This window comes from Corvus kubaryi, unplaced genomic scaffold (genome assembly GCF_017639235.1).
Source record: "Corvus kubaryi isolate FWS band 111438036 unplaced genomic scaffold, C.kubaryi_AGA036_p1.0 split1-65, whole genome shotgun sequence".
In the NCBI taxonomy this organism is placed as follows: Eukaryota; Metazoa; Chordata; class Aves; order Passeriformes; family Corvidae; genus Corvus; species Corvus kubaryi.
In genome coordinates this window covers 5,090,628-5,104,152 of record NW_024582080.1, presented here as the reverse complement: position 1 = coordinate 5,104,152, position 13,525 = coordinate 5,090,628, and the positions used below count along the sequence as shown (strand labels likewise).

Below are 13,525 nucleotides of genomic sequence, written 5' to 3'. Positions count from 1 at the left end.
AGTTAAGAGGAAGGGAAACATTAAAAAGTATACTGAGTAATGGATTGCCAAATAGTTCCTATGCAAAAATTCTTTGGCGTATATCCTGATTGTTTTTCAGAACCCACAAAAATAGCAATTTTTTTTCAAGACAGAAAACAAGGAAGTTATAATTTGGAGTCATTTTTTGTTTCTTTTTTTTTTTCTTCCCTTTTTTTTTTCCCCAATGTTGCGTCCGCTTCTTCTCGTATAATATTTTTCAGAGCCCAAAATAAATCATTAGGTCATGCTGATATATTTTGGGATGTTTTATAGAAGACTTTTTCTATACTTCTGAAGAACCTCTTGACTGTCAAAAATAAAGTATAAATAGAAAAGTTTTGATTTACTTGCCAAGTTGGCTTTTTAGCTCTCACAAAAATTCCCATGAACAAAAAAGATCAAAGTTAAGATTACTTCAGTATTTAATTGATAGTACTGTAAACATGGTCTCCATTAAAAATTCTATAGCATTCATATCCATGCCCCCGGCAATGTTTATTTCATCAATACAAGCTATATTTGGGGATAGGAATAACTGTTTATACACCAGACAAGGCATATCCACTAATTGGGCCATTGTGTCTTTGTTTCAGTTCTTAAGAACATTAGGTTAAAGTGAGATATGTGCTTTCTCTTAACTTATGCTGTACTTCTGGGTGACAGAATAAAAATAAATCTGTACCAAAAAGCCTGCAGGAGACGTAAAACTTCAGGCTTCTCTAAATTTTGAATTCAAATACTTCCAATTATCAAGCTTAAAATGGCATTTTGCAAAAAGAATCATTATTTTAAAATAGTGTATTATTAGACTTGCATTTTAATGAACAGCTCCACATGATGGAAATTAAAACAGTTGCCTAGGTAAAACTTTATTATTTATTTATTAGATTTTGATTACTGTTGCTGTTTGTTGTTAGGCCTCAAGGAAGCTAATTATTTCATCTCAATGCCAGGTTAATAAGTTAACTGTCTTTAAGCAGTTGCAGCTTGAATAATTTATAAAGGTTTGGAACAGTAATTCATTATGGGTTTTTAAGAAATAGTATATATGTGAAAAAACAAAGCTGTGTCTCAGTTTCAGAATGCTTTTAAAATATTTAGATAAAATATTTTCTCTTTTTTCTGATTAAAGACTTTGAGAGACTAAATTTCTGTTCCTGGATTCTATAACCTTTGAGCTGTGACTTACGAACAGGAGTAACTAATGAGATAACAAGTCCTAGCTGTCTATCTCAACTATGCTGTTTCTGTCAAAAGTGCAGCTCTAGATTTTTTGACAAGTCATTGCTGGTTTGTCTTGAAACTGGACTGTAATTTGTATGCTCAGTAGGTTCTTCAGTAGTTCCTTCAAAAGGGATTCAGACACCTTAATCTGTGCATCTGGAATGGAGCGGACAGCTGGGACAGCATCCTCATCAGCAGTCACATATGTTATCCCTACTTACAAGTCTGAGCCTTTAGTGTTTGACCTTTAAGTAAGCCAATGAGGCACTGAAGTTTCCAAGAGCTTCAGCAAGCTCTTTTACTTTGGATGCCCACTTGGAAATCTGGGGATTGTTTTTCATTTGTTCAAGCACACTAATCCTAACTGAAAAGAAATTTAGCTACTGTTTAACTCTTCTAGAATTACAGAAAAGTCGTAAAGGCTCAGAATTTTTTTTATAATCTTGGACCCTGCCATCCCTAGATATATGTTTAATATGACATATGAAATCTTGAAATAGAGAGTAACATGTTTTTCTTGTAAAAATTCACTGCTTCATTAGTACCTTTGCAAAATCTCAGGACTTCTGCGTTGTGCTGATGTAGGCTGTATGGGGGTGACATGAAAAACTACCTCCAGCTTTGTTTACTGGAGTTTCCTAATGCTGTGGTATTATTGTCACTTAGAATTCAATGGGAAAAGAGATTGTTGTGTTTTAGGGTTTTTCTCAATTTCTCTTCAGAAAAAGTAGAAAAAACAACCAAAAGAATTTAGCTGTATTCATTAGACTCAGAGCAAAATATCCTATCATCTATATAAGTAGCGTAGTTAGTACTCATGTAGAAGGCAAAGGAGGAGGGTGTCTCTGTGAGATTTGAACAAATTGTTCTCTCAGTCTTCTCTTTTCACTGCTACAACTGAACCAAGAAATAATACTAAAAGACCCCAGATAGGCAAGGGTTGTTCTGGGGGGGAGTTGAGATTTGGGGTTTTTTTAATTAATTTCTGCGCAAAAAAGGAGTCAGACAATAAGAGGCAAAGCATAACTACAAGAAAGAATTATCTTACTTTTCAGTGGTCATAACACCAGTTTATCTGGGTTTTGTGCAACCATTGTTCACCATCCCTAGGCAGAATTGAGTCACCTTGTATCCTACTCAAATGAACTTTGATGTTCTTGGCTTAAAAGCTGAACGGAAGTAGTGGGCTGTATTATCAGATGAATCCTGTCTACATAATTATTGCTGGAAGAATATTTAATGTTTGAAGCTCAAAGGATAAACTACAATTGAATAAAAACACCAAACATATTTCTGTAAATATCTTGGATATCATAAGAAATAAGAACTATCTTAAATATCATAAGAACTGTATCTATTAAAGTTAACCTTGTTTGGAAAACATCATCTTTAAAGCAAAATTAATAGTTGTCCTAAAACTTTTTATTTTGATTTAATTTATTAAGTCAGCATTTTACTTTGTTAAATTAAGATAAAGAAGTTATTTTCTGAGATGTTTATCTGATTTTTTATGGACTATAGATGTAAAATCACACAATACTTTCCAGACAATTTTGACAAAAGGTTGTATTATTTCATGAAGTCTCCTGTTTTTGTATTCAGTGGGTGCTCACTTTTATTTCTCTTTTAGTTTGACACATAATATGTTTAACAAGCAAAATAATTTTGCTAACAGTAGGTAATATGCTTGTAAAAACAGTGGAAGAGTTAAATGGAAATTTCATTTTAAAACCCATTTAAATCAGAAAACATTATCTTGGTCAAATCTTCTGGTAAAAAAATTATGATAGAAGTTCCTATGAAAATAACTGATTTTTTTCTTTTTCATTCTTCTAAGTTAATAAAAGTCTTCAAATGTTTTTATTTTCCTATTGTATTTCCTAGCAGCAGGAGTATATGTTAATGTCACAGTGCTTATTTCAGATGTGAAATTATAACAAACATACTACTCAAAACATAAAACAATTTTTTTTTCTTGAAATTCAGTGATCATTTGCTAGATCAAGTTTTTGTCAATGAAACTTAGAGATACTTCTACACTTTGAATAAGAAAAGCTGCACACTTAGCATGGAATACATTTTACTTAATTTTAGCCACCTGTAGTTATGCTTCTAGTCTAAGCCATTCTGTCTGTCTCTTTTTTGCAGTCAGTTAAGAAAGACAGAGATGACCTCCAATTCATTCCATCTTGGAGTTTGTTAAACTGTGGCATCATGGCAGTACTTGTGAAATCTTAATAACTACTCATTGTACTGAGATAGCATGACATAACAAAATATGCATTAAAAATAAAAATGTCCTAAACCACTCTATGTTCTTTCAAGATATTTTCCAAAAGGGAATTTTACCCAAATTTTCCTTTATCTAAAACTATAAAATGGCTTTCTGGGCTTTGGGTGTTTTGTTTCCTCTTTCTTTGGAGTGGCAGCAAACCACATTCTGAAACAGAATTAAGGTTCCAAACCAGAAATCTGAGTTAAACCAGAGTATTGTTCCAATCACTTTTCCTTTTTGTCAAATATAATCTTTTCTGTCTCAATTCTAACCCTAAATTGTATTTCATTTTAGTGTTTCTAAGTTTGCAATTTATTATCTCTAGAATCTGGTGCAATTGCAGTCAGTTGTTACTCATATTTTGTTACTTGAAAAGCCCTGTGTGATTCTGGTGAGTCAAACACTGACAATTTATGTGTCTGCTTTTTATGTTGTTTCAGTTGTTCTTTCTATGACATTGGATTAACTAAAAGCAATCAAGTATATAACTTTAGGAAATTGTGTTGTTTCATTTAGCTGTACCACATGTAGTGTCCTACTATTGCCCATTATTATTTGGATAGATTTGCCAAACTTCTCTATCATAACTTTAAATTTATATTTTATGTTAAATCAATTCAAAAATTTAAAAATTTCTACTTATCTTTAGTTTTACTTTGTAGACATTTGACTTATTGACACTTCCATTGCTATTCTTGAGAGTTACGTGGCTTTTTTCTCTCTATTTTTTCCCCTATTTATAGCTTTATGCATGGTTAGTCTTATTTCCTTACAACTACTGCTTCTTGGTAGAAGTTAACTACTATTTAATAATATAGCAGCCATTCTAGAGTGAACAACTCATTCTGAAGAACTAAGCTTTATAAAAAAACCTAGGCAATCAGTAAATTGCTAGTCCTTGTTTGTGTATTGATTATGAATTTGTTCCTTCAGACACTATGTAATACACCAAATTCCATAATCCTGGAATTTTACTGCCTTAGAAGTTTGTGGTTTAAGTACTACCATAGCTAAAATTAACATCTCTGTTGCCACAGCTTCCCTTTCACATCTACTGACATTACTCTCCTTTCTAACATCTCATCTATCTGAAGATTAATTCAAATTGAGAGATTTCTGTTTTCAGCTTTTGATGTGTCCTTATCACTGAAATTAAGACAGAAGTTTCAGGAGTTGGAAGTCTTTATTAAGAGTGTGTATTAAATACACATTTTCCCAGTGCCTTAAGAAGAAAATAAAAGCCATATAAATCACTCCCTCCTTTCTGACAGTGGTGTTACCCTTTAAAACAGTTCTTAGAAAGTTCTCCATAAATTTGGTGGATCTTTAATTATTGGTCATCTTCTGTTAGCTTTTAGTCTCTTTCATTTGTAGCAAATTCTCGGTTGTCTCAGCTTTGTCCTTCATTATTAATGCAAGACCATCAGTAACATGATCATAGGAGAGAAGCTCTTGGCAGTTCTCTTTCTGCTTTTCAAAGGTGACTCCTCTGCTCCTATTCTGATGATCAGTACTAGTGTTTGCTGTTGGTTTGAGTTTCTCTGTGCTCTATTTCATCCTTATTTCAAAGTCCAAATGGAAACTCTTCCCCTTTTTTACCATCTTGTTCAATTTTCATGACATTAGGTTTTTCTCAGATTCTCATCTTTATTCCCTGTGTTTATATTTCCGATTTTTAATATTATTTACAGTTACTGTATCTATTGCAACAACACTTCTGAGGCTTATTTGCTCTTTTGTTGTTACAGAAGACTTCTGCTATTTGGATCTTCTGGCAAATAAATTTATATTTTGGCTTTTTGCATAAGTATTTTTGTATTTTTTGTACTTCAAGTTTTCTTTTACTTACTTTTTTTTTTTTTTAATGTCATTCATTTTCTGTTCTTTATATTACATTAGGGAATATATGCTTTATACTTTCCAAATATACATATTTTTTTCCTAATTACTAAAAACACAGTCATAATTCCAAACTGTGAAAAGAATAATTTTTCTTTTTCAAAATATGTCACATGAAAGCAACCAGGACTAATTCTTGAAATCATAGATCATCAATTCCTTGCTTTTTCTAGTATTTTCCCAGTATTACAAAGACTATGGATTCTCTGAGATTCTTCCAGTTCTGTGACCCACCTCTTTTTCAAAACAACTTTTTCCCCTTCCCCCATGCCTGCAGGCTTGTTCCTCTTCATTAATATATTCAAACTTAATCTCTTCCATCTGGCAGCCCATCCTTTGGGCTGCAGTCTGAGGATCTTTTATGGACATGTACTGCTACTCTCCACTGTTTATGTTTGCCACTAGTTGCTGTAGCTGTAGGTGACATATAGCAAACTGCACCTTGTACATGAACGGGAACTGGCTTTCACAGCCATGCAGCTGCTGTCACAGATGCTGAATGCCCACAGGATGGACAAAGACTTACAATTTAGGACAACTAGTATTCATAAGTCCAAGAAAAAACCCTTCCCATGCACTTTGTTGCAGCTATGGTCATAGGAGTTAACAGAAAATCGTTTCAAAAGTTGCTGTTTAAATGATCAAGCTTTGGAGATGTGAAAAGGCAGGGAGGAATTTGCTGTGCAGGCTGACTTGACGTTCCTCTTAATTGTTTTGGTGGCAGAGCACTGCACAGTTTCTCCTCCAAGGGGGTAATTGAGCTCCCTGAAACATTTCAGTCTGTCTCAATAATCTTTGTCCCCATATACATGGATGGTGTGTGTGGTATGTAAGGAATATTATGAAGAATTCTGGGCATATCTGAGTTTTAGAGCAACCTGCACTTGAGAGACTTCAAACCTATTTGCTCCAACTTATCGAAGTCCACCTTGGCTACCTGGGTCAGCATAATACCTCTTTGTCTTTCCATCCCATGCTGGCCAAGAAAAATTTATTTGAAGTAGGAGAACATACACATCAAGCTGTCAAGTGGGCACCAGTGATGACAGTGGCAGTGAAACAAAATTTTTAATCCTCCAATACACAGTACAATAGGTCTTGTTCCATTAAAACATGTACTTTCTTTTTCTGTAGTAACTATATGAAATACTGCACATCTGAAATTTGGGATTAATTTACAACATGCACACCATTCCAAATAATTTTTTTCATTGTTAGTAGCCTTGTAGTATTACTAGTTTCATGCCAGTTCTCATTATGATGAGAAAGGCTTATATTGGATTATACTGTAGTTTGTAAGGAAATTATCTTTGACAGGTAGACTCATCATGCAGACTTCTTTGGGTTGTGTGTTTTAGGGTGCATTTTAAATAACTGTTCAGTTGAAGGGATATAGATATATTCTCTTTTCTTAAAAGTCTTTAGAAGTAGCTCATAAATGATGCTATAAACTTTTAGTTCTTAAAAAAAATTCCTTACATTGTGCTTAATATGCACTTCTTCATTCAAACAAGCCTGATTCAAAATGTCACTTGACTGGTATAAAATGTGGAGGAATAAGAAATTACATGTAATCTAGTTGGCTGTGGAAATAAGGCTTATTAATAATATACATTATTAAGAAAAGTAAAGCTTATTGAAATATTGTACTTGTCACAGAAATAAATTACTAAAATTACTTGATTTAGCCAAGTCACTTCTGGGAAAAAGGCATTGTAGGAGAAAGAGATATGTGCAATTTGCAGACATGCTCTCTTCTATGACTGACTTGTGCCTAGTACAGTGTTAGAAAATATAGTTCTGCTTAATTTACAGCCATCATTTAGAACTACCTAACAGCTATCTAAATTCCTGAAAAATCTTAAAGCCTGAGTAGAATATACAGGATTAGAATATAAGTATTTCTAAAGTACTTTAATCTGTGGGCCAGACAATTTAACACTAATTCGGTCCATAGAGCTGGACTTCTAAAGCAGGTTAAATTCTTAGTTTCAGGCTGGAACTGGTGCCACAGTCTTCTACTTACTAGTATTTTTAATCTAATCTAGAGATGTAATAATATAATATTTTAGGAAAATCACACAGGTTTTTTTTGCCTTTTATTCAAATGATGAAACTCAATCATTCAAAACTTTCTGTAAGTATAGCCATTATCTTTTGAAGTCTTCTTTCTTTCAAACAACAGGGTAGGAAAAGTATCTTGTCTTTTTGTTAATGATGTTGCTCAAAGAGTCAAAAAAAAAAAAAATCTTAGATCAACTAAACTAGATTCAGAAACCTTTTCTTTAGGGTTCAGATACCATCTTCCAGTACCTGGAAGTATGTAGTAACATTGTGGGATAGACTTCTGTAGAAAACTGTAGGAAGAAACTTCAGTTCTGTTTTTAAAAGTCATATAAGTTGTAATTAGAAATGATGTTTCTATTCTTTTTTCTCAAAATTTTAATTTTTTGCCGTTATTACATATTTCAAGCTTCAGTCCCTGGTGAACTTGTAATGTTTTTTCGGATCTGCAAAATAGACTTAATCCTGTGACAATTTCATCACTTCCACACTTAACACTTCATTAAAATAGTGACTTTAAAATCTGGTTTACTTTAAACTGAGAATATACAGTATTCTTCAGACTGATTAATCAAAGTAATGAATTACCAGATTAAACACAGAACAAAATAAAAACATGGTTTTTAGTCTCTGTATATTTCTTAATTTCATAAAGTTTTTTATTCTTACATAGTTAAATCATTCTTATCAACGTAAGGGTCTTTTTTTTTATTGTCAATACATGTAGTTTCAGAGAACTCTTATTTTTAAAAGGGTTTCATTAATATTTTTACTTCTGTCTTATCATGACTTACTCTTCAATGGAATTAAGAAGGGAAGGTTTCTCACCTTTCAAAAAACCACTGAAGTTTCCTCCTCACTGCTTGTAAATAAGTAAAATGCCTGTTCTGCAAGGCAGCAATAAAAGTACGACCTTCATGCAGACTTAAGGAGCATATACTGAAAATGCAGAATACAAAAAACACCAACATTGACTAAAATTTATGGTGTGCTGCTTCTGAAAATTTGTTAGTGGCTAGAAGGTAGGGCGCTAGATCCACTCCCCTTGATGCTCTGCCCTCCAGAACTGATCCAGGTCTCATGACAGCAGTTAGTAAAGTTGGACAATAACTAATGAAAGCATCAAAAAAAGTGCTTAAGTGGACTGTAAAGAATGAAAAGGTCTGTTCTATGTTAGCATATTTCTACTTTTCTTCTGGAAATGGCTACCAGTGCATAACTTCTCAAAATGAAGGCAATATAGAAAACAGTGGCTGAAGTAATAACTAGAAAAGTCTAGCAAAAATGTAGTCCATACTTATGAGTACTGTAAACTTTTCTCTCTTTTTTTTTTTCTTTTTTTTATTTGCCTTTTGTTCATGCATCTCCAGGGTATTACAGATAGGTTGAAAATTATTGGTTTAAAGCAGTGGTTCCCTAGCTGGGGTCGGCAAGGTCGTGGCCTGCAGGATAATTTTAAGTGTATAGTGTGTCCAATTATGATTTTGGTGACAAGGATGCATCCACAAACATTTTGGGTTCTTCCTAGTGATCCAAAAAGCTTTTAAAATTTTGGATTAGAATGCAGCTTTGCCCAAATATCTTATTAAAAAGATGCCGGAGGTTTGTGCCAATAAGGTCAAGAAGTTTTCTGAAAGTGGAGCTGGTCAGTTCTTTAGAACCAAAGTTGAATACCAGATGATTATATATATGTACTTTTTGGCTTTAGTATAGATTAACAATGCCTTATATCATTCTACAGGAGTTTAATATTCTTTTGAATGTAAAAAGGCAATGTAACACAAAGATGGCCATGGTTGTTAATGGCTTTTATTAGCTGGGAGCTATAAAATCATCCTAGTACTCTGTTAGTGCTGGAATAATAATTTACCAAGACAATTACCACATGGTGGAACTTTTTTTCTGCTCTAATTCAGTGTTATTAATAATGAATAAAATTGCAATTTTCTCAGGTTGCTAGGGGCAGTGGGGAATTATTTCAATGAATATTTCAGCACATTAGTTTAATCATAGTTCCACAAAATTCAAGTGGGCAATATTTTATACTTTTAAGTTCAGTCTGCTAAGGGACCATAGTCATTAAATTGCAAACTACTGAGGTCCATTCTATGATTTACAAGCCTTGTTAAAAACACTGTAAAAGAAAGCAAGCTGTGCCATTAATACTTGTAATTTGATGCTGCATTTGTTAATGGGTTCGGTGTGATTAATGTTTTTAGCAGCAGGCAGAACATTTTGAGACAGGCAGTGCTGGGGTTTATAATACATAAATGCATGTAAAGAAAGGCTAGAATATTGTGAGTTTTAGTGATACATGTTTTTACAAGAATGTATTCCTGAAATGGGAAAGCAGCAGTGAAATTATACTATAATGTATGTAAATACAGTTCAAGCTGTGGTAGGTGCTGATGTGTGTGTTCTTTATTTTCCAGCCAACTGCATGACTTCTGGCGCTTGGATTACTGGGAAGATGATTTGCGCCGGCGGAGGCGATTTGTTCGCAATGCTTTTGGGTCTACTCATGCTGATGCTCTCCTAAAAGCCGCTGTGGAATATGGTCAGTATCAACTCAGCTTAAAAATATAGCTCATGATGCTTTCTTGATGTCCATGAATGCCTGAGAATCATGTCCCTTCTTTTTCAAGGACAGTGATGAGAATTCCTAGGACAACATATTCTTAGAAAAAGAATTCTTTCAATTCTTACACTTTAATGAACCAGAAGACTTGAGCTTGTGAGCTGTTAAATTCCCTGATCCCGAAGGGATTCACATTATACTTCTTTAGCATTCCCAAATGCTAGTTTTGAGACACTGGTAAAAGCAACTGAACTTGTCTCTCTGGAGTGACTGAATGAAATAGGTCATCAAACTAATGTGTCATAATAGTTCCTTTGGAGATATTTTGTGAATAAGGAATTTAAAAAAAATCAGAAATTTTATCCTAGTATGCATAATTTCAGCCAAAAGTAATTTTTCTGCAAATCATGAAATTCATAACAACTTGTTAGCAATAATAATTTTTAAGGATAACTTGTGATTTGAATAGTAAACTGAAGACATAGAAGCTTCAGTCTTAGAAACTGAAGAATTAGATGATGTTTGATTTTCATGGAGATGTAGCTGCAGTATAAAAGAGAAATGAGGAACATGCTTGCAAATTCCTTTGTAACATATAAAAGGTTCATATGTTTGTGACTTCTGTACAGCAGACTGAACCTGAATACACCAAAATCTAAAGTGAATTTATTTCTCAGGTTTAAGCTGGGATACCTCTCTAGCATATCAAAGACAGGAGTTTTTTAAAGAATATTGTGATGGGTTTCTGTTCTTTTTTTTTTTTTTTATCTGTAATGGTGAAAAGAAAATACTGTGGTTCTTTAGCATTTAGGAGTAAAAAATTGAAGTAATCATTCACAAAGCAAGTTGAACCTTTCATCTGATGTTTAACCAAAGGCTAATGTTGCCAAAAGTTCCAAATGTGATAGATATAAAGCTAACTCTGTATGACCTACACTTTTCACCAACTTTGCGGTTGTTGAGGCAAATATCTGGGATCCAAACAAGGTTAGACATATGAATTAATATCTCTGTGTGCAGTTATACTAGCAAGTGTAACTTAATCCTTACTTAAAGGTGAAGGCTATCATGTGCAAGACTTCAAGTCATAAACTGTCCTTAAGCTGGGTTAAGAAAGCCATTTCCCCCATTAGTATAGGGTATTTCATATTTGACAAAGGGTTATTTTCTCCACATTCTTTCAAAAGATCAAGATAGAGATATTATGAGAGTGAGGTACAAAACTTTGCTAATTGCCGTGTTGCTTTTGAAAGGCAAATAATCACCAAAACCATGGACTTTATATGTATATAACACCTGTTAGTGCATTCAACATACAGGAAAATTAAAACTCAGATGTCTACACAGATGGTGCACACCAAACTTAGTGGTCACATAAAAATTAACAACAGGCTGAAGTTTTCAGAATTTAAAAAAAATTCTAGCTTTCCATATATGTATTAACATGGAATTTTAAACCATCATGCACTAAAGTATTCATGGATTCTATCTAGATGTATTTACTTTTCAGAGGCTTAAACCTTTCAGTTTTAATACTGAAACTTTTAGCTGACCTTTCTCTGTAAGAAAACATCTTTAACACTGATGTTATTTTATGCCTCTTGATGTTACTAATGAGTTGAATAATTTATGAGGTTGTCATGTGAAAAGGATTTGGTGCAGTTTGATGTACTTCTAGCCTCTGGTGTTGTAATGTGATTAATAAAGAGCTAGAGGCAGATTTTTTTTTTTTCTAAAGGGCTTAACATTTATTGTAGTTGGTTTTTTTACTGGCTTTGTTTTGATAATTTTGTTTGGAACGGTTTGATGGTAAAATGCCCCTAGCTTCCAAAACTGAACATGACATCACACTACAGAAAGAATTTAAAGCATTAAAAAAAAATATCAAACTGCATAGTTTTCCAAAGGATTTTATTTCCTGATCACAGATAGTTTGTTTGTGAGAAATAAAGTATTCACCAAAGCAAAATTTTTTGGGCTTTTGTTTCAACTTTTCATCTTGACTGATACCTCTAGCACAAGTAAAGCTGTTTTGAGCATCAGTAAAAGAATGGAAACATCCTACAAGTGTTTGTTGTCTACATTGACTGTCTGTTATCATTTAGGATTCTGTGCATAAATATTGCAATGGAGGAATGTTTAGTCAAAGCCTAAGTCAGCAAGCTCCTCAGTGTCTACGATCAAAGGCATCAACTTAAATAAGTCTGATCAGGCATTGCAGAAGAGGGCAGCCAGTTTCAGCTGAACAAAAATCACAGAGCAAAGATGACAAAATTAATCAGTCATTTCTTTGGCAGTAAGTAATAAGATATGCTGAGGATTGCAGATGAGAGAATTATCAGATTCCTTGGAGATGTGCCGGCTTAACACCTGATTTATCTGCGCTTGTGCACCCATCAAGATATAACCTTGATAGATAAAAAAGTGCTTTACAGCTACTCTAGTATTAAATCATATTTGATGTTGGATGTATGGATACTGTAATTATATTTATATTTACAGTCATTAAGGAAGAGTGTTGGAAATGAAAACTATGTCTATGATCTATATGTTTGTTTTAGAGAAGTGAAAGCAGATGTTAAATTCTACCTTGAAGGCCTAAAAAGAGAAGTGTTAATTTTAGACGATAGTGACTACTTCCTGTAGGAAACATTCAATGTTATCTACTACTGGGAAAAAGTATTCTCTCAAAAAATTTCTGCCACAATGAAGTTTAGATTTAACTACAGTCTGTTAGTCACTTCTGGTATGCATGTTTGGATCTCCATGTTTCATAAAGTATAATATGCATGCATATATGTATGTGTATGTGCATATGTGTACATATGAATATATGTTCAAAGTACCTGACAAGTAAAAAATATTGCAATGGGAAATTATAACATATTTTTATGCTAATATAAAACTGTGTGAAAAACTATGACATATTCCTATGGCTATATACTTAGCTGTCCTTTGAGACTGCATCTCAGTCCTAGCAGCATTTACAGGAGATTGTCTAGAGAATTTTTCCTTCTGGATTAGTCTCCTCCATTTCTAAGATTTTGATATTAGGCACTGGATTTGTTTGTAATCTGTTAAAATTACTTTCATATCCAGATTTAAAATGCAAACATAATTAGTTCAGCATTGTATCTGCTGTGCCCTTTTGTTTTAGTTAAATTCTTACTTGATTCAAAATACAGATTCATTTCTCCCTTTTGTGTAGTTGAAGGGATGCTACTTACTGCAGTATTGAAGTGCAAGCTGTAATAGAATTTGAATTGCCTGGAACTTTCAGTAGAGTTTTAATTTTATAATGTCAATAACTTAAACAGTTCTTATTCTAAGTTTAGATGGAATTTCAATGTAAATAAGTAAATTGTTACTGAAAAGAAAGAAAGAAGAAAGAACAGATTATATAAATGATTATACACCCTACTTTTCTTCTCCAAATTCTACTATGATAGATACATGAAATATGC

The 13,525-nt window shown here is 33.2% G+C and overlaps 1 protein-coding gene across 11 annotated transcripts in view; it reads left to right on the top strand.

Moving 5' to 3' along the window:
- NBEA (neurobeachin) overlaps window positions 1–13,525 on the top strand; it is a 467,529-nt gene that overhangs the window by 271,874 nt on the left and 182,130 nt on the right. For all 11 annotated transcript variants that reach the window (XM_042014378.1, XM_042014387.1, XM_042014386.1 and 8 more), the window contains one exon: window positions 9,916–10,040. In XM_042014378.1, the coding sequence (XP_041870312.1) occupies window positions 9,916–10,040 (125 nt within the window). The remainder of the gene's footprint in view (window positions 1–9,915; window positions 10,041–13,525) is intronic.